At 42.5% G+C, this 21,168-nt stretch overlaps 1 protein-coding gene across 2 annotated transcripts in view; it reads left to right on the forward strand.

The window, feature by feature from the left end:
• The window catches only part of DTWD2 (DTW motif tRNA-uridine aminocarboxypropyltransferase 2), a 92,370-nt gene that overhangs the window by 46,215 nt on the left and 24,987 nt on the right, over positions 1 to 21,168 (forward strand). For both annotated transcript variants that reach the window (XM_028748594.2, XM_028748593.2), the window contains exon 4: positions 4,031 to 4,220. In XM_028748594.2, coding sequence (XP_028604427.2) covers positions 4,031 to 4,220 — 190 coding nt within the window. The remainder of the gene's footprint in view (positions 1 to 4,030; positions 4,221 to 21,168) is intronic.

Genomic DNA, 21,168 nt, shown 5'->3' on the forward strand with positions numbered 1-21,168 from the left:
CCACAACACACCATCCACAAATGTATGAAGGACCATTTATACTCATATCAACCTGGCTCTGCACCAAGATCTTTGGAAACCATTCTGCATGGTTTCCATACTGTTTGAGATGGGGTAGGTAGCAGTTAGGGAGAGGCCCTCATCAGTTGTTGGTTCCCACTTATGAATTCTGCCCGCCGAGGCACACCTGGTACCTATAGAGATGTGTTTTTTAAAAATTAAAAATCTAGACTCTTTAACTCAGGCATAGGCAACCTTGGCCCTCCAGATGTTTTGGGACTACAGTTCCCATCATCCCTGACCACTGGTCCTGTTAGCTAGGGATCATGGGAGTTGTAGTCCCAAAACATCTGGAGGGCCGTGGTTGCCTGTGAAAAGTATGTTCATTTTGGGGTTGAGAGGACCAAAGAAGGGAGCACGTTCCTGTGTATATAGACCAGTTCTGTGAAACATGCACCACTTCTGTGGAGACATTTCCTTCTGGCTTCTCATATCAGTTGAGGATTACGATAAAGGCGAAAACCCCCACTTTCATTTATTTTTAGTAATGCTCAGTCCTTAGCGGCTGGAAAATGCTTGAAGTGGAGTACCTCTGCCTCAATCAACGCTTTCAGTTTGTCCTCAGTTTACATTGAAGCAGCTGCCAGGCTTTTCTCAGCCTCTTTGAAGCACATAAGGCTCAAGAGGAAAGTCCTTTCTTTGTAAGAAAATCACATGTGCATATAGAATGCAACTTTTATTTTTCCCTTTACATCCCGAGATTTAAGATCTTTACAAATCTGGCTCTGATCTGGAGGGGTAGGGGAATGTTGAATTTTGGGGTTCCCCCTCCCTGTGATTCCTTTAGTCTTGGGAACTTCAAAAAGGATGAAGCCACTCCGATTGAAGTGGGATTTACTATTAAAACACCTGCCACTCTTTGGTATTGCAATATCCTTGTTTCATGCTTTGTTTCATAATGGTGTTCTAGTCTTCTATGGATTCACTCCTGCATAGGTTGATACAGTAGGACAGATTTTTTTTTGTTAATTTAAGTAATCTCTATGTTAAACGCAGACCATTGAAGCTTTTATTTTAATAGTTAATACAGTGGTACTTCGGGTTACAGACTCTTCAGGTTACGCGTTTTCGGGTTGCACACCGCGCCAAACCTGGAAGTACCGGAACGGGTTACTTCTGGGTGTCGGCGCTCGGGCATGCACAGAAGTGCTAAATTGAGCTTTGGGCATACGCAGAAGCGGCGAATCATGACCTGTGCATGCACAGACGTGGCGCTGCGGGTTGCGAACGTGCCTCCCGCACGGATCACGTTCGCAACCCGAGGTTCCACTGTACTACTGTATGATTGGGTCAGGGATGAATGTCTTCTCAGGATCTCCCTCAGCTCAGTGATTCTGTAGTTGCAAGCCTTTGGCTTGTGAAAAAGGAGGACTTCTAAAATGATCAGACCAGCTTCTTTTGCTAAGTTGATAGCCTTCTCCGGGTCTGTTAAGTATCTCTTCCTAGTTGGTAAAGCATGATCCTTTTAATCTCAGGCCGTGGGTTTGAGCCCCATACTGGGCATAAAGATTCCTGCATTGCAGGGGTTTGGACTAGATGACCCTCCTGGTCCCTTCCAACTCTGTAAACCTATGATTTTAATGTAAGCTAAGTAGCAGCTGACATATTGAGGTGGCAGTGCTTACTTAGCCGCACAGAGTGGCTGGGGAGACTCAGCCAGATGGGCGGGGTATAAATAATAAATTATTATTATTATTATTATTATTATTATTATTATTATTATTATTATTATTATTATTATTATTACCCCGAGCTCCCGACAGCTGTGCTGCTGCTGCCCAGGGGTGGTGTGAGCCACCCATAGGGGCAGGGCGCACCACGGGGCCTCTGGAGTCTGCCTGCCTCCTCCCACTCAGCCGTCCTTCAGCTGGGGGGGAGAGATGCAGCTGGCAGACTGTTTGGGCAGCGCGGAGCCTGTGTGTGCCCAAACCACTGCGTCTCTCCCACTGCAGGCCCCGCGGTGAGTGCTGCCTGGCATTTTGTCACCCCTCTCAGTGGTGACACCCGGGGCGGACCACACACCCCACCTCCTTCCTCCTCCCCTGGCAACAGGGAGGTTGGCAAAGCGATCCTGCTGATCTCACTGACCTCTCTATTTCCTCACCCCTTTCCCTCTCAGTAATCAACAGTGACTCTGTCAGAAGGTCAGGTGAGTGCTGTGGCTGAACCATACCGTCCACTACTAGCTAGGACTATAAGTTGTCACAGAAACTAGCTAGAGCGGGCGGGAGGCATGCCTTTCTCCTCCCCTATCTTGGCTGTGTTCATGAGAATGCAGACATCCTGGCATAGATATGAATTAACAATTCAGCATTAAATGTGTTTAATACATTGTTCAGTGTTCCTAAATCTAAGAGCTGAATGCAGCCGTTGGATCATTTTATAGCAACCACCACTCCCTAATGTCCATACATGGTTTTTGCTGCCTCTGAAGGAATGAAACTGTTCCACCATTTTATGTTTTCTTCTTTCTTATAAAATGGTTGGCTGCTTCCTCTTTTTTTCCTTTTTTTTTTTAGGGCTTTTCTCTTTGAAAAGGTCTACATTATACAGGAGGGTTCAAAGTTAAGCCCGAGAATTTGATGTTTGGGGAAATAGAAACTATACCAAGGTTCCACTTCCCACTCTGATTGACTAAGACATTTAGGGAGGGAGTTGAAATAATTTATATATAGGGAAGAAAAAGAGAGAGGGAGAAAAATGCTATAGGGTAGAGAGAAAGAGTTGGGGCACAGGAAGCTAGCACAATTGGAGCAATGTAAAAGGAAAAACCTAAAGAGAAGATTGCAAATGGAACCAGTCCCTGAATTCTGAAACAGATGGATATTGATAAACACAGTCTTGTCTGCGCTTAGGATCAGTTTGCCTTGTATTGTTATTATGCTCTAACGGGGAATTGTTCAATTATTATTTAAAATAGGTGTTTCTTTAAGAACATCTTTTTCCAGAATGTGTTACCCTGTAAAAACCATAAGTTGAAAATTGTCTTTTTTGAGTTTAAACAACCCAACCCCATACCCAGTTGCCTTCCAAGTCTAGCCAATAGAGAGGGTTGACTGGGGCATTAAAAAATAATACTTCCAAAGATCAAAGAGCTGTTTAATGAAGGCAGCCAAGGAAAGAAGATAAAAAGGTGAAGGGACCCCTGACCATTAGGTCCAGTCGTGACTGACTCTGGGGTTGCGGCGCTCATCTCGCTTTATTGGCTGAGGGAGCCGGTGTACAGCTTCTGGGTCATGTGGCCAGCATGACTAAGCCGCTTCTGGCGAACCAGAGCAGTGCACGGAAACGCCGTTTACCTTCCCGCTTGAGCGGTACCTGTGTATCACTTGCACTTTGACGTGCTTTCGAACTGCTAAGTTGGCAGGAGCAGGGACCGAGCAATGGGAGCTCACTCCGTCGTGGGGATTCGAACCACCGACCTTCTGATCGGCAAGTCCTAGGCTCTATGGTTTAACCCACAGTGCCACACATCTCCAAGGAAAGAAGATACCTGCTTGCTAACAGTGGGGAAGTCAGCAAAAAAGGAGGGGTTGGCAGAGCTGGTTTGCATGTTTCCCGTCCCTCTCCTGGGGAAGTCTGGTCCATCACACTGCTCTTTGCTCCCCACTATTGTTCTGCCTCCAAAGGCTAACAGCTTTCTGCAGTCTCATTCACAAAGTTAATAGGAGTGCAACACACAGGTTTCTTTCTCCGTGCATTTAAGTAGTCCTTGAGAGTGTTGGGTGGAATTATTTGGGGAAGATTGTAAATAAGTAGTTTCATTCCGATGAATGAAGAATTGGAGTTTCCTAAACCAGTGGGGCTAAGTATGTTAAACAGATTTCATATGTGTGGATACTTAGAATCCAGGTTTATCATGAGGTGAAATGGGATAGGCAGGATCGAAAAAGACGAGCAAGTTCTATATTTGTACTCATCAGAAAGAAAGAAAGAAAACACTAAAGTCACTTTTTCAATATTTCTGTAGGTACCCTGAGCTGGCATCTGTGTGCAGAAATAAAAATACCTTAATATTATATCCTGGAGCTGGAGCAGCAAATTTGGAAGAGGTCGACTTGAGCTCACCTGATCCCTATGTGATCATTATCATTGATGGAACATGGAGCCAGGCCAAAGATATATTCTTTAAGAATACCCTTTTTCGAATACCTAAACAGGTAAGGTTTAACACTCAGACTTAAAAATGAAGTGTGCTTCTGCCTGAGTCAGTTCCCTTTGCAGACTTGCAGACACCTGCAACACAGTATTTGCATATACCTTTTATTATTAATTTAATATGGAAAATGCTACTCCAAGTGGCTCCCCCCCCCCATGCACATTATGCATGGAACTGTTGTTACTGTTGTTGTTGAAAACAATTTTTAAAAGATAATCATTGGGGTAAAATTCTTGGAAGAGATGCTTGAATAACTCATGAGTGGAGTTTTTGCTGACCAACGGCTTTACATATTCACATGTTGATGCAGTAGGAGGGTCATTGACTCCTTTTAGTAGCTGAAATACTAGTCCTGTTTCATGTTTTTACTCAACTATGCATTGGATCAATACCATGACCTAAGAGAAATTTTTACAATGATGGCTTCTGCAGCAACACCTGGTATAATCTCTCTTCATCAAAAGTTATCTTCAGCAAAGGTAACCTTTGATTACATTGACAATAGCCCTTGTGTGCTTGATAGAAATTCCACATTTAGTATGCTGTAAGCCTTTCTGACAGGTTTTAGATCAGGCTGAGAACTGCCAGGTCAGCAACTCACAGAAGTATAGAAAAGTGCCTTATACAAGTCAGATCGTGGATCTGTCTAGCTTGATAGTATCTTTATATTGACTGACGGCAATTCCACAGAGTTTTAGGCAGGAGTCTTCCCAGCCTTATCTGAAGATGTCAGGATCTGAACCTGGAACCTTCTTCATGAAAAGCATTTACTGGACCACCAAGCTGCAGTTCTTCCCCAAACCACAAGCCTTTTAATATTAAACGTAATATGAATTAATTTAGTTATTTTGTTTATAGAAAAATATTGCATCCTGCTTTTCTCCTGCCTTTGAAAAGTATTCTGCATTCTGACTCCAAGACAGGGTTGCAAATGAAGTATAAAACCACAAAGGTCAAAACCGAAATACTGTTATCATTAAAGCAGTTGCAAAAAAAAAAAAAAAAAAAACCTAAAAGCAGCACACACAAAAAACCCCACAGGACACAAAGAACACAGAAACTGGAGGTGATGATAAATTAATTAAATTGATCAACAGCAGAATCGAAGGCTTTTTCTCCTTCTTTAAAAATAGTGTTCAAATGCCAGCGGAACACAAATAGAGGAGAAAGGAACAGTGGAGCAGGGAATTCCTCACAAAGGGCACTGCCTCAGAAAAAAGAAAGGCAAAATGACATACAGTATATCCAGATTTGTACTTCTACAGTGGTACCTCAGGTTACAGATGTTTCAGGTTACAGATGCTTCAGGTTACAGACACTTCAGGTTACAGACTCCGCTAACCCAGAAATAGTACCTGGGGTTAAGAACTTTGCTTCAGGATGAGAACAGAAATCGTGCGGCAGCAGCGGGAGGCCCCATTAGCTAAAGTGGTACCTCAGGTTAAGAACGGACCTCCAGAACGAATTTAGTTCTTAACCCGAGGTACCACTGTACTGAGATTCAAGAATAGAGGCTTGAGGAGGTCTGTGAATAGAATGCCTTATATCTCAATGTATGGCCTGGCTAGCTCAATTGGTTAGAGGGTGGTGGTGATAATGCCAAGGTTGCAGGTTTGATCCCCAAATGAGACAATTGCATATTCCTTCATTGCCGAGGGTTGGACTAGATGATCCTCAGGGTCCCCTTCCAACTCTATAATTCTATGATTTGATAGAGGTGGAATACTGATCATCTGTGTAGTGTTCCAAGTGAGTAAGAATATATTTTTTTTAAAAAAGATTCTCTACCACAAGTAAGGTCTGTTACCTTCTCACCCGTTTAATGTTTTGTTTTGCTTTTGTTTATTAGTTTTATTAATTTCAGAGTGGTTTTCATGGCCTAAATAAAGCCTGAAAGAAGAGCAACTTAAGTTAATGCATCCTGAAGCATTATATAGAGACATTTAAAAATAAAAATGAATTAATGCATCGTTCCAGCTCGCAAGCTCCGTTAGTTATGCTGGTCCCTATCTGCTGTAAAATTCTCATGCAATTTATTAATCCGTTCCTTCCGCATATCATTTTTATTCTTCTGTTACAATTTCTTTTTTTAAAAAATTGCTGAAGGTTTGCCCATATGTGGAACTGGAACCATCAGTACAGTTCTGAGTTTGGTCATCTTAAGCATGGTGAACGGGTGGCTGAGAATTTTGTCGAGTAATCCTAATTGATTATAGGTTGTTCCTGCCCACCCCCTGTCCCCGATTGGACTAGGATCTGGCCCTTACATCCTTCAGAGATGAGTTGTGCAGGCACTGAAACAGTTTGGAGCCAGGTTTTTCAGTTTGAAGGGAGAGAGAATCCAACAAAGAATGGCAGAGTTTTGAGATGTGTGTTGGCGTGTTTAGTGCGTTGTATGAAATTCAAAACAAAAAATTCCTTCCAGTAGCACCTTAAAGACCAACTAAGTTAGTTCTTGGTATGAGCTTTCGTGTGCATGCACACTTCTTCAGATACACTGAAACAGAAGTTGCCAGATCCTTCTATATAGCGAGGAGGTGGGGAGGGGTATTACTCAGAAGGGTGGTGGGAATGGGTGATTGGCAGATAGCTGTGATGAGCCTGTTGACGACTCTTAACGACTGCAATAGGTCTTACAGGAAAAAGTATGAAATTCAGTGAGGGTACAGGGTTTGTGGATGCAGACTTAGAAGATCTGCTCCCTGTTTAGGAGTGCATGTTTGCTTCCAACACAGGCTGCTTATATATTTGTAAAATAAAACTAATATCACAAAGACACCGTAAGTCCCCAGTGCTCATTCAAAGCGTCTAAACCCTGTAGCATCGCTACTGGAACTTTCCACTACTTGAGGGGTAGGGAGCACATTGTCTTGCTGTTATTGATGTACTATTAAAAGCAGAAAATCTTGAATCCACATATAAAAGAAATACAGTCGTACCTTGGTTTTTGAACAGCTTAGTTCTTGAACGTTTTGGCTCCTGAACGCCGCAAACCAGGAAGTGAGTGTTCCAGTTTGTGAACTGTTTTTGGAAGCCAAACGTCTGATGGGGCTTCCACAGCTTCTGATTGGCTGCAGGAGAAACCGCACTTTGCTTTTTGAACATTTTGGAAATTGAACGGACTTCCGGAACGGATTCCATTCGACTTCCAAGGTACGACTGTATAGGGTGGGGAATTAATAAGTCTAGCACTCTCTTAGCCAGTTTAGGAATGTGTTGTGCTTAAAACTATTTACTTGTGACTGTACATCTCCCTTTTGGGTTTGAAGGAACTAGACGACAAGGTTCAGGAGAGTCTGCTATTAGTAGGTGCAGGCAGTAGAAGGGAACTACTATTGCTAATGCTATTTAATAATAAATTCCTTTCTATTCAAGACATGCTTTTTTGAGAGATACTTTTAAACAACAGAAGAGATACAGGGAGCTCTCAAATCTTACCGTAGCAACTAGTAACATGAGTTTTCTATGAGAAAAAAAAAATATTCACTCATTTATAAAGGAGCGGCTTGAGGAAATGAAGATCCCATACAACTAGGGCAAAGTTTATATGTACTGTGTTACCAAGATAATTGGGCCACACTCCTCTCAGGCATGAATAGGCTAAAAATTGTTAAGAAGCAATAGGTACAAAGTTTATGCCTGTTTGCTGTTGTTACAGAACCTGAATACTCATTATGTGGTCAGTTCACACAGTGAAAATTGATATGCTGAGAATATGGTCAGAGAGAGTCAGTCAGAGGTTGGCATGTAAGGAAATGAATATTTCAGTTACTTTGCTGCACTCCCAACACCTAATTCAGCCCTAGCTTTTTAATACAGCAAAACTACTTAGAATGGTTGGGTCATGGCATGGTAAACAAATGTTTTTGGCTTGGTGTAAGGGGAAACAATCTTACATTTCCCCCCGACATTTATCACCAGTTGACCATAAGATGTAACCTGTCAAAGGTGTGTGTGTGTGTGTGTGTAAAATTTGCTAACCTGTCAATGCTAAACTCAAACTAAGAGCTTTCTAATAACTTTAAATCTCATTTTGCATTCATTAGCTGAAACCTCTTCGGAACTGTGCTAAACAGCTGAAAATGAGACATAATAACTGTCTGCAAAGTTCATAATAATGTTCTTTTTCATAAAATTTACATCTGAGGACTGTAATATCCGGCTGCTGCTATCGGTAAAAGTTATTGTTGCATGAACTGCAGCTTCCTTTTATGGCCCCAAAGATCAGCCAAACACAGGTTTAAAAAGCATCTCCCATATTTTACTGCCATTAATACAAAGGTTATATTATGACACTATTTTCTTATAATCAAGCTGTCTAACCCTTTGAGAGTAACCTGTATAACACAGAAGTAAAGCGCAATCCATGCTTTGCTTCTGCACAAAGTATGCAGTATTTCTTTCTTTCTCTAGAGAATTACTAAGATCTTCTTCTTTCAAAATAAGTTCTCTTTTTCTGCCAGCATTTATTTGCTTCTGAAGTTATTAAAGCAAGGTTTTTATTACTAGAAATAATTTAAATTTTAATATAACAGTTGCCCCACAAAAACTTGCACTAGTTGCGGATTGCACTTTTGCCAAAAAGTACATCTGAGCAAATGTTGAGGCCAGAACTTTCTGTTACATTAAACACAAGTCCATCTCTAAAATGACAATTGTGTGTTTAATTCCATTCTTCTCTTTCATAATGCCTCAGATTGCAATCCTATATTCACTTAACCTAGGAGTAAGTCTCGTTAAATTTAATGGTACTTGCTTCTGAATAGAAATGTGTACGATAGTACTCTAAAACAAACCACATAGTACATTTTTCTCCCATTCCTAGCAGCAGATAACTCACAAAACACTTTCAAGGTAATACTTGGAAGATGATAGATAGATAGATAGATAGATAGATAGATAGATAGATAGATAGATAATTTTAAATGAAAAAGATGTCAAACCTCCCAGATCTAGAAACTTCAGTTGTTTGTTAACAATACAGCAGATGCTTCAACTGTTTGATATTTTTTGATACTATGTAAGGCACCCGTATGGGACACGGGTGGCGCTGTGGGTAAAAGCCTCAGCGCCTAGGGCTTGCCAATCGAAAGGTCGGCGGTTCGAATCCCCGCGGCGGGGTGCGCTCCCGCTGCTCGGTCCCAGCGCCTGCCAACCTAACAGTTCGAAAGCACCCCCGGGTGCAAGTAGATAAATAGGGACCGCTTACCAGCGGGAAGGTAAACGGCGTTCCGTGTGCTGTGCTGGCTCGCCAGATGCAGCTTTGTCACACTGGCCACGTGACCCGGAAGTGTCTCCGGACAGCGCTGGCCCCCGGCCTCTTGAGTGAGATGGGCACACAACCCTAGAGTCTGTCAAGACTGGCCCGTACGGGCAGGGGTACCTTTACCTTTAAGGCACCCAGAATGGCTACTACTACTACTACTACTAATAATAATAATAATAAAACATTCATATGCATTTGTGCACACACTTTATCTCAGAGCTGTGGTTTGTTTCTTGGGTATTCAAAATGGTTGACATACATATCTGTAGCAGAGGTAATTATCTATATTGTGATGGGGCTGACAAATAATAGCTTGCTATCAAAGGTACTTCGGATGCGGGTGGTGCTGTGGGTTAAACTACAGAGCTTAGGGCTTGCCGATCAGAAGGTCGGCGGTTTGAATCCCTGCAACAAGGTGAGCTCCGGTGCTTGGTCCCTGCTCCTGCCAACCTAGCAGTTCAAAAGCACGTCAAAGTGCAAGTAGATAAATAGGTACTGCTCTGTGGGAAGGTAAACGACATTTCCGTGTGCTGCTCTGGTTCACCAGAAGCGGCTTAGTCATGCTGGCCACATGACCCGGAAGCTGTACACCGGCTTCCTTGACCAATAAAGCGAGATGAGCACCGCAACCCCAGAGTCATCCGTGACTGGACCTAATGGTCAGGGGTCCCTTTACCTTTACCAAAGGTGCTTAGTGAATTTGAACCTTATCCAAGTCATAATCAGAGTATGACTTCTGAAATGGAGGAGAGAGGCAATTGTGGAGAGTTAAAATTTTCATTAAATTGTTGGAAGCTGCTTACATGCATAGTTCTCATGCTTGTTTCAGATTTATTGCTGTTTATCTTGCAGATGTTGATCAGATTTTCCACAGAAGAGCTTATAATTATGATTTAAGCCTTTTCAGGGAGTCAAAGGGAATATATATCCAATAAATAATATGCAAGATTCCTCTCATTTTCTTGTCCTAAAGTGTAAGTGTTGTATATTCCAAAAAGCATAAAGAATGTTCTAGGACTATAACAAAACAGTTTCCCTTCCCTTTTACATGTAAATTATGTATATGCATTTTGTATTTCAGCATAAGAGTATTTCTAGCATACTATTTTTTGCAAACAGCATTTCTTGCAGATAATCACATAAAATTACAGGCTTCTAAATGTATCCTCTGTATGAGAGATTCTGTTTTATTTTCAGGATGAGGAGTACATTGTATCGAACATGGCCTGCCTGCCTTTCCTATCTTACATTTTTGCAGAAGTTAGTTCTGCTAAATTCAGTGGGATTTGCCATCTAAAAAGTGCCTCCAGCTTTTGTGTAGCCCCCCCCCCCCGTTCTCAGATTCTAAATAGTGCCATTTGAATATAGATATAGAAGAGAATAAGAATCCTCATAGTTTTCAAAATACATTTTGAATGGGATGTTTTTAGTGCATTTCTCTTTCCACTTAGTTTTAATGTATCTATGTGGGAGTTGTGGGTTTTTTGGCCTGTTTTTTGGTTGTAAGTTGCTTTGGGTTGCCCTGGGCAAGATAAGGTAAAGGTAAAGGTACCCCTGCCCGTACGGGCCAGTCTTGACAGACTCTAGGGTTGTGCGCTCATCTCACTCTAGAGGCCGGGAGCCAGCGCTGTCCGCAGACACTTCCGGGTCACGTGGCCAGCGTGACAAGCTGCATCTGGCGAGCCAGCGCAGCACACGGAACGCCGTTTACCTTCCCGCTAGTAAGCGGTCCCTATTTATCTACTTGCACCCGAAAGTGCTTTCGAACTGCTAGGTTGGCAGGCGCTGGGACCGGACGACGGGAGCGCACCCCGCCGCGGGGATTCAAACCGCCGACCTTTCGATCGGCAAGTCCTAGGTGCTGAGGCTTTAACCCACAGCGCCACCCGCGTCCCTGGGCAAGATAAAGTGACTGACAAATTTAATAATAATAATAATAATAATAATAATAATAATAATAATAGATCAATGCAGGTGCATAGAGTATTGCATGCACGAAGCTTCAGGAAACCAAGTTGACAGAGCTTGAAGAAACAAGATAATGTCTAGAAAATCCCGGACCATTTGACTACCCAGTTCTAAACTCTTGCAACTATGTCCGAATAATGTTATTATTCTGTGTGACTGATTTTTATATCTGTCTGAAAAACTTGCATTTTTCTGTTAGCATAGGTAGTCTGTGTGCCTTGCTCAGAGGATGGAAGGGACTATATTGTCGTAGTAAGTTGATAGAATATGCTTGCAAAACATAGCTTAAAGTTGTCCCCTTTTGACTGAGTATTGTTGTGGAAAGCCATCGTTTGTAATGCTTCATATACTTTCCAGGAGCACATCCATGTGCTTTACAGAAGCGTACTACCCTGTGATGTTTTGGTGGAGACACAACTGAGAGAGGCTACGAAGGGGCCTCGCATGCACCACAGGTCTCCTTGCAGCAGCTGTCACATTTGGCGAATGGGACGGTATAAGGAAGCGTTGCATTAAGCTGGCCCAGCGGATACAAATTAGTTCAGCGAAGGGAACACGTTTGTGTGCGCAGCAGGCGCGGCTGCACAGTTAGGCTACTGGTATTTTGCACGAAGCAATCACTCTGCGCTGCGAGAGAGGCTGCTTTTCACGAAGGGCGATATCCATAGCAGAGTGGGGAACAGATGGCTAAAAAGCACTTGACCTTATCATCCTTCGTTATACGAATAAACAAAGTTGCAGAAGCTTTTTCCTCAGTGGCAACAAACCAAATAGTAAACAGAAAACACACGCTTTTCATCTTTAAGCTGTTTGAAGCCTACTTTGGGGGGCACAGAAAGAAAGGCGCATCTAAAACAAGCAAATGTTGTGCCCGCTAAAAGACCCGCAGTGAATTGGCCAGGCATATCCCAAAAGAAGCAAAGCCGCACAAATGTACAGCATTGCACTGTAAAGTTACTGTTAGGCGACTTCCAGAATGGTTTCTTTTCATCAACTCAAGAAAATAAAAACCACGCCAGGCTTCTTTCACTTCACTGGGGTTATGTTTGTGAGTAATTGTTCAATCACAGAAGAAAGGATGGCTCACAGCCAATCCCAGGGGTCAGCAAACTTTTTCAGCAGGGGGCCAGATCCGACCTCCAGGCCTTAGTATGCCTACCCATGGCCTAACCCTTTGACGTATTCACACACACCCCTTTTAAATAGCGAGTCCATACTTACGGTCTTCAAATAAAAACATCCTGAAGGTCCCAGGCCACAGAGAGGTTAGGCTGGCCTCAACTAGAGCCAGGGCTTTTTCGGCTGCGGCTCCAATCTGGTGGAGCGCTCTGTCGCAAGAGACTAGGGCCCTGCGGGACTTGACATCTTGCCGCAGGGCCTGCAAGACAGAGCTGTTCCACCAGGCCTTTGGTCAGGGCGCAGCCTGACTCCCTCCTTTGGCAATCTTTACAGAAATTAAGCTTAATGGTTGCCATCAATTGGATTTTAATTAATTTTTATAATGAAATGTTTTTACAATGTTGCACTATTTTATTGTTGTTAGCCGCCCTGAGCCCGGTTTCGGCTGGAGAGGGCGGGATATAAATTATTATTATTATTATTATTATTATTATTATTATTATTATTATTATTAAAGATATTTAGTGACCTTTTCAGAAAGTACACATCCATTCAATTTATAGAGAACACATTTTTTCACAAACAAACAAAAAACGCAAGAGTTCAGACCCTAAATTCTTTAGTTGTACTTTAAAGCTAAACAGTCGTTGAAAGGTGACACATCAGTAAGAATTTTCTCCATTGTTGTTTCTCTTCATTCCAATAACAAGCAGAATCCTGTTCCCAGCTGATGCGAGGCAAATCGTAATAAAATTTCCCTGGAACCAGCATCTGTTTCCAGCACGGGTGACCAATCCAGTTCCCTGTAGTCAGCGAGAGGCAGGCTGTGCAAGAAACTGCTGTCTTCAGTGATTGTTGGTTGTTTAGAGCTGAGCTGAAATTTTGTAAAGTGCAATTTGCATATTGAAATATTAATTTTAATCTGAGGAGAGCTTTCCATTGAACTAAGTAGATAAGAAAATGGTGTATTTATCATTCAGCCAAATTCTAGGCCACAGCACTCCTCTTAGGAGTTGCAAAAGAAGTCAATGCCTCAAGGAGCCCTGCAGTTCTGAGCTAGTTCCCAAGGGTCTGCTGGAGTAAGCAACAGTCTTGAATTAACACCACTGTACTCAGAGAAGACAAAGACACACTTAAGGGGTTAATGTATCTGGAAGTAGAATGGGTGGGTGGGCTCAGCAGCCTTCCTGTGTTGTGAGCTGCAATTTCTCATTCACTTTCCTCCTTGCTTCTCTTGTAACCAGTAACGCCTGATGATCCTAAGTAAAATATTCAGTTTACGCATGCAGCCATGTCACTCTTCCTTGAGGTGAGACAAAGAACCTACTGTGCAACAGGGCCAACCTCAGGAAAGTTCCCGATCTCAGGAGCAATGAAGCTATATAGTCCATAAACTAGTTTCGAGGCCTAAGTTTGGGGGAGCTCTCTGACCTAACTCTGCACAAACTTGGGCTTTTATGCTGTGGCAGTTTACCCTGTGTGACCTTTCTCCCAGCCCGTATTACTATGACTGAGGTAGAATCATAGAATCATAGAATCATAGAATCATAGAGTTGGAAGAGACCACAGGGGCCATCGAGTCCAACCCCCTGCCAAGCAGGAAACACCATCAGAGCACTCCTGACATATGGTTGTCAAGCCTCTGCTTAAAGACCTCCAAAGAAGGAGACTCCACCACACTCCTTGGCAGCAAATTCCACTGTCGAACAGCTCTTACTGTCAGGAAGTTCTTCCTAATGTTTAGGTGGAATCTTCTTTCTTGTAGTTTGGATCCATTGCTCCGTGTCCGCTTCTCTGGAGCAGCAGAAAACAGCCTTTCTCCCTCCTCTATGTGACATCCTTTTATATATTTGTACATGGCTATCATATCACCCCGTAACCTCCTCTTCTCCAGGCTAAACATGCCCAGCTCCCTTAGCCGTTCCTCATAAGGCATCGTTTCCAGGCCTTTGACCATTTTGGTTGCCCTCCTCTGGACACGTTCGAGTTTGTCAGTGTCCTTCTTGAACTGTGGTGCCCAGAACTGGACACAGTACTCCAGGTGAGGTCTGACCAGAGCAGAATACAGTGGCACTATTACTTCCCTTGATCTAGATGCTATACTCCTATTGATGAGGCCCAGACTTGCATTGGCTTTTTTAGCTGCCGCGTCACATTGTTGGCTCATGTCAAGTTTGTGGTCAACCAAGACTCCTAGATCCTTTTCACATGTACTGCTCTCAAGCCAGGTGTCCCCCATCTTGTATTTGTGCCTCTCATTTTTTTTGCCCAAGTGCAATACTTTACATTTCTCCCTGTTAAAATTCATCTTGTTTGTTTTGGCCCAGTTCTCTAATCTGTCAAGGTCGTTTTGAAGTGTGATCCTGTCCTCTGGGGTGTTAGTCACCCCTCCCAGTTTGGTGTCATCTGCAAATTTGATCAGGATGCCCTTGAGTCCATCATCCAAGTCGTTGATAAAGATGTTGAATAAGACCGGGCCCAAGACAGAACCCTGTGGCACCCCACTAGTCACTCTTCTCCAGGATGAAGAGGAACCATTGATGAGCACCCTTTGGGTTCGGTCAGTCAGCCAGTTACAAATCCACTGAGTGGTAGCATAGTCAAGACCGCATTTTACCAGCTTCTTTACAAGAATATCATGGGGCACCTTGTCAAATGCCTTGCTGAAATCAAGGTAGACTACATCCACTGCGTTCCCTTCATCTACCAGGCTTGTAATTCTGTCAAAAAACGAGATCAGGTTAGTCTGACATGACTTATTTTTCAGAAATCCATGCTGACTATTGGTGATCACAGCATTCCTTTCTAGGTGCTCACAGACTGTTTGCTTAATGATCTGCTCCAGAATCTTCCCTGGTATTGATGTCAGACTGACTGGGCGGTAATTATTTGGGTCCTCTCTTTTCCCCTTTTTGAAAATAGGGACAACATTTGCCCTCCTCCAGTCTGCGGGGACTTCGCCTGTTCTCCAGGAATTCTCAAAGATGACTGCCAGTGGTTCTGAAATCACATCTGCCAGTTCTTTTAATACTCTTGGATGCAGTTCATCTGGCCCTGGAGACTTGAATACATCTAGACTAGCCAAGTATTCTTGTACTATCTCCTTAGTTATTCTGGGTTGTGTTTCCTCTGCTGAATCATTTGCTCCAAATTCTTCAGGTCGGGCATTGTTTTCTTTATCGGAGAAGACTGAGGCAAAGAAAGCATTGAGGAGTTCAGCCCTTTCTGTGTCCCCTGTTTGCATTTCACCATCTTCTCCTCTGAGTGACCCCACGGTTTCTTTGTTCTTCCTTTTGCTACGAACATACCCATAAAAGCCTTTTTTGTTGCTTTTAACCTCTCTAGCAAGCCTGAGGTGCAGCAGTATATCATGTGGTCAGGACTAAAAGCCTATGTACACAGGACATGTGAAAGGTTATGGACAGAGCCACATTTACTTTCTGAAGCCCTTGACTAAGTTTTACATCAAGTCTGTCTATACTTTGTGATCCATAGTTATGCCTTACGCATGTAACTGGAAAACTATGTAGTCTTCTCGCAAGAAACTTTTAGGTAGCCTCAGTTGTTGTAATACAATGGTACCTTGGTACTCAAATGGCTTGGCTCACGAACAAATTGGCTCCTGAACGATACCTGGAAGTAAGTGTTCCGGTTTGCGAACGTTTTTCAGAAGCCGGACATCCTACGCGGCTTCTTCTTGAGTGCAGGAAGCACCTGCATCCAATCAGAAGCTGTGCCTTGGTTAGGTTTCAGGAGTCGAACAGTTTCAGGAGTCGAACAGACTCCCGGAATGGATTTTGAGAACCAAAGTACAACTGTATACAGTTATTGACTCTCACGTGTGTGTGTGTGTGTGTGTGTGTGTGAGAGAGAGAGAGAGAGAGAGAGAGAGAGAGAGAAAGGGTTAACCTGAGCCCTGAGCTCAAGTTACCATTGTGGGCAGGGCTTAGCTTGCTCTCAGCAGCCTCTGCTGCCTTCTCCCACTGGCTTCCCACTCTGTTTCTGGGAGAGCAAGCAAAGGAGGAGCCATGCAGCCATGGCTCCCTGCAAGGGAAATGAATCTCTCTAAAAGAGATTTAAAGTCTGCATTTTTTTCTAACCCAAGATTCCATGTTTGCTGTAACTTCTGGAAACTCTGTGAGTTTCACTTATTTGCAAAGCTAAGATTCTGTTATTCATTCAAGCCTAAGTATTTTCATGGGGAATGTTTGTTTAAAGGTGGATTAGAGAAGATGTAAAATCTAACCAAGTTTTAATGTGCTTGGAGCTATCGTCATTGTGCTAACTCTGCTACGAGAAAAAAGATCTTTCTCCCAAACCTTTCTCTCAATCATTGAATGCAAAGCCCTTGGTTTATTTCCTTTTGTTCATATTCATATGGTTACTGCAAACTTATATGTATGGAGAATACCTCTATATAAATTCAGAACTCAGATATGTTTTCCTGAATATGGGCTTTCTCAATCTTTCCTCTTCATTATGAACAAAACCATAAATACTTGTAAAATCTGCAGCACCTTCACTCGCAAGTGCCATCATTTATCAGCTTTATTTATTTTCTGCCAGTTTTCACTATTGGAAGAGGTTTAATCTTCTCATACTGTCACTGATGAATTTTTTCTTCACAGAACTGGACTGCAGGCTTCTGATAAGAACTAAAAAACATTGTCATCCTGCTGGTCATTAGTTGGAAAAATTATTTTATACTTGTGGTTGTTGGTGGTTGATAAAACATCTTTCTAAAATAACCTAGTTCAATAAGCCTGAGCATTGTTCTTTAAAAACTGAGCTTCAGGAGAAGCTACATGTATGGCTGATTCTCGTGCAAGGTTTCTTCATGGAAGGCACAGAATATTATCTTGAAAGCAGACACGTTGTTGCTTAGGCTTTTTTTTTCACCTTGGGGCCTTAGGCAGATGTCATAGGTGGTGCTGAAACTGGTTATCAGGGAAATGTAAGAAACCTTAGCCTTTGGAGACAGCATATACTCAGGCTTTAATAATAATAGTAATAATAATAATAATAATAATAATAATAATAATAATAATAATACCCCACCCATCTGACTGGGTTGCCCCGGCCACTCTGGGCGGCTTGCAGCATATACTGTACAAAAACATAATAAAACATTAAACATTAAAAACCTCCTTATGCAGGGTTGCCTTCAGATGTCTTCTAAAAGTCAGATAGTTACACATCTCCTTGACATCTGATGGGAGGGCGTTCCACAGGGCGGGCACCGCTGTTGAGAAGGCCCTCTGCCTGGTTCCCTGAAGCCTCACTTCTTACAGCGAGGGAACTACCAGAAGGTCCTTGGAGCTATATAGATCTCAGTGTCCAGGCTGAAAGACAGGGATGGAGATACACCTTCAGGTATACCTAGCTAAAGCTGTTTAGGGCTATAAAAATCAGCACCAACACTTTGAATTGTTCTTATGTCCAATGTAGGTCTTTCAGGATAGGTGTTATATGGTTCTGGTGGCCGCTCCAGTCACCAGTTTGGCAACCGCACTCTGGATTAGTTGTAGTTTCTAAGACACCTTCACGTAGAGCACATTGCAGTAGTTCAAGCGGGAGATAACCAGAGCATGAGTTGCCCCAGTTTTTTTGAAGGGGCAGTGGCTAGCAGTTCCTTTCTAACTCTTTCATGGATGATTCTAGCTGGCTACCATTTGGCTACTTGTGGCATGGAATGGTAGCTTCAGTTTCGCAGACTACATGTGTCTACTTCAGTGCAGGCAAATCTGGAATTTGGGTTGACCCTTCTACATCTGGTAGTCTTCTGGCTTCAAGATGGTAGATAGGAAACCATACGATTGATTGATTGATTGATTGATTGATTGATTGATTGATTGAATTTATATCCCACCTTCATCCTGAAGGAACCCAGGGTGGCAAACACAATTTAAATACAAAAACATTCTAAAGCAGTTAGAACATTCTGATTACAATTACAGTTAAAAAATCTAGAAGCAGTCATAGTTAAAAAACATACTAAAAGTAGTTACAGTTAAAAATATCATTTCATCTCCTGATTTCAGGGTTGCCAGGAACAGTATTCTTCAGCCACCAAGTGTCTGGGTGATGTTTTTAAATTGTTGCTGAAAGTTAATGATGGAGACCGATGCACCTCACTAAGGAGGGCGTTCCACAAATGGGGAACCTATATCAATATTGCCTGAATAATGCATCTGTTGAGGGCATGACTCTGAGTAGTTACAGTTTCCCAGCAATTTGGAGCTTGAAGGAACATAGAAAACCCTTAACATGAAATATTAAGCCAAAAACTTTTTTGTTAACTGAATACAAAATTATATTTGTGGTTGTGTGTAATGTGTGTGCTGTAAATTAAGCAGTGCAACTTAGGTTTGTCTTTCCCTTTGACACTGCATGCTGCCACACAGGGCCTGCTCTACCATTAGGTAGAATGAGGTAGCTGCCTCAGGCAACAGATGTTGAGGGACAGGAAGCAGACTGAGCTGTATGTGCCATCTGGCCCCTACCCTGTGACATCTAAGCTAGCCGACTGCCCTCGAGTACATTGCCCCATTGTCAGTGCTGAAGAAAGACCCAACTACCCGTCCAGTCAGCCTTTGTCTAGGAGGGGAGGGGTGCCACCTTGTCGTTCACCTCAACCCAGTTTCCTAAAGTTAGGGGAAAGAGAAACGCTTTCACTCGTATTTCCTATTAGTTAAAATGGTAATTTTAGCTTTTAACAGTGCAATCCTGTGCATGTTTGCTCAGAAATATTGCACTGGGTTTACTGAGCCTTACTCCCAAGTAAGTGAGTATAGGATTGCATGGTTCATGCTATACATACCTCATCCGATAGGTCAGCCATATTTACCTTAAATACATTTTGCTACTGCATGTGTCTTCTCCGTTCATAAAATGTATTTGTTTACTGTAAAGGGTAGTTATATTTTTTGTAGTGTATTTTTATATGCAAATGATATAGAATTTTAAAAAGACATGCTCTTTCACTGCAGAAGGAGGGCTATCCTTTGAGACATTTTATTTTTGTTTCGATCTATGGGCTTCAAACAAAAGTGGTAGTCACTGGGACTACATAATGTTCGTCCTTTTGGTATGTTTTTGGAGCAGTGTTGTACAGAATTTCCTCAAGAAGTTTTCTTATTCCTTTCCCCTGTTGCTTTTTATTTGGTTTTTTTAACTTTTCACCTAACAGCACAATGTACAGTAATTGGAAGTGAATGCTGTTTTCTTGTAGAGCTGGCTATCTTATGTTTCTGGGAATCCTTTAATCTTCTTGCTCTTTCTGTTTCCTCCTGGATTAGCAGGAAACTGTCAGTCACCATCATCTGCCGCGATGCTGGTGGCCTTCTTTCTTCAATAGCTGTGTATTTTGTCTCTGTAAGTAAGGGGGAAAGGTAAAGATAGATGCACCAGCCTTGTCTTGGACTGCTAGAGCTGGCAGATAAAAAGCATTTCATCTTTTATTATTCAGTGGCTGCACACCCATGTTATTCCCTGTTCCTTACCAGATTTAGACTGCCATCCTTACTGGAAGAAGGATTTGTGCCAGGTTCATTGAGCTAATTGTAAATAATACTGGTATATTGTAAACGATAATGACAGCGATGATAAAATAAGTAGAAGCCAGAAGGAGAGACAAGGGCTCCTTTTAAATCTTAGAGGCTGTTTTTTAAAATGAAAAATCAGGCAAAAGATAGGTAGATTAACACTAGTCTTGAAGCCTGATGTTTTACCAGCTGTCTCTGAAGAGATGGCGATTTTTCGCCCTGTCAAGCTAGAGGGGAATGTTCAGTGTACATAAACTACATTTTCCCACTGCAGATATAACAACACTTCTTTTTTCTTATGGTACAACATATTATTTGCTATCTTAATTAAATTTTCCTTAGGCTAATTACCCACTTCTAAATGCCATTGAAATGTGTATGGTATAAACACTTTACAATATCATTTTTAATTTTAAGAAACCCTAGGCATTCCTAGCTCACATTGGTCTACCTTCATTTCTGGGTTGCTGCATTAAAAAAAAGAAATGTGTTCAGTTTTACTATCTAGTATATGCAAATAGATGATGCTGATGAAATGCACAGGGTAACGATATCACTCAGCTAATAACTTGACACATGCAGCATACACCCTGCAAACATGGTTATTTTCAATTAATTCTAATATATGTCTCAGAGCACATGTAGAAATGAATCCTTCATAGTAGTAGTTGCCAAAACACACATTCTTTTGCATTAAGTGAGGGTAGGGGCCTTACACTGCAATCCAGACCGCAGCCAGGGAACAGCAGGGTTGCATCTGCAGTCTTGCCATTCAAACAGGATTGAAGGCATAGCAAGGCAAATCACTGGAGTTGGTGCAGCAATCAGATCCAAATTGGGCCCAAACAGTAGGGCTGAACTTGGGATCCAGCCGATCCTGGGCCATCTCAGCCCCACCACTGAAACATCCCATTTGTGGGCTTTCTGTGGGTGCCACTGATGAAGATCCTGCCAGCGGCACACCAGAACAGTTCCACATCAGATTGATGCTGGCATCACTCCAAGGGCAGAGGCCAGCATGGCTGGGCAGAGGGGCATCTATCCCCAGTCCA

Source organism: Podarcis muralis, chromosome 11 (assembly GCF_964188315.1).
Source record: "Podarcis muralis chromosome 11, rPodMur119.hap1.1, whole genome shotgun sequence".
In the NCBI taxonomy this organism is placed as follows: domain Eukaryota; kingdom Metazoa; phylum Chordata; class Lepidosauria; order Squamata; family Lacertidae; genus Podarcis; species Podarcis muralis.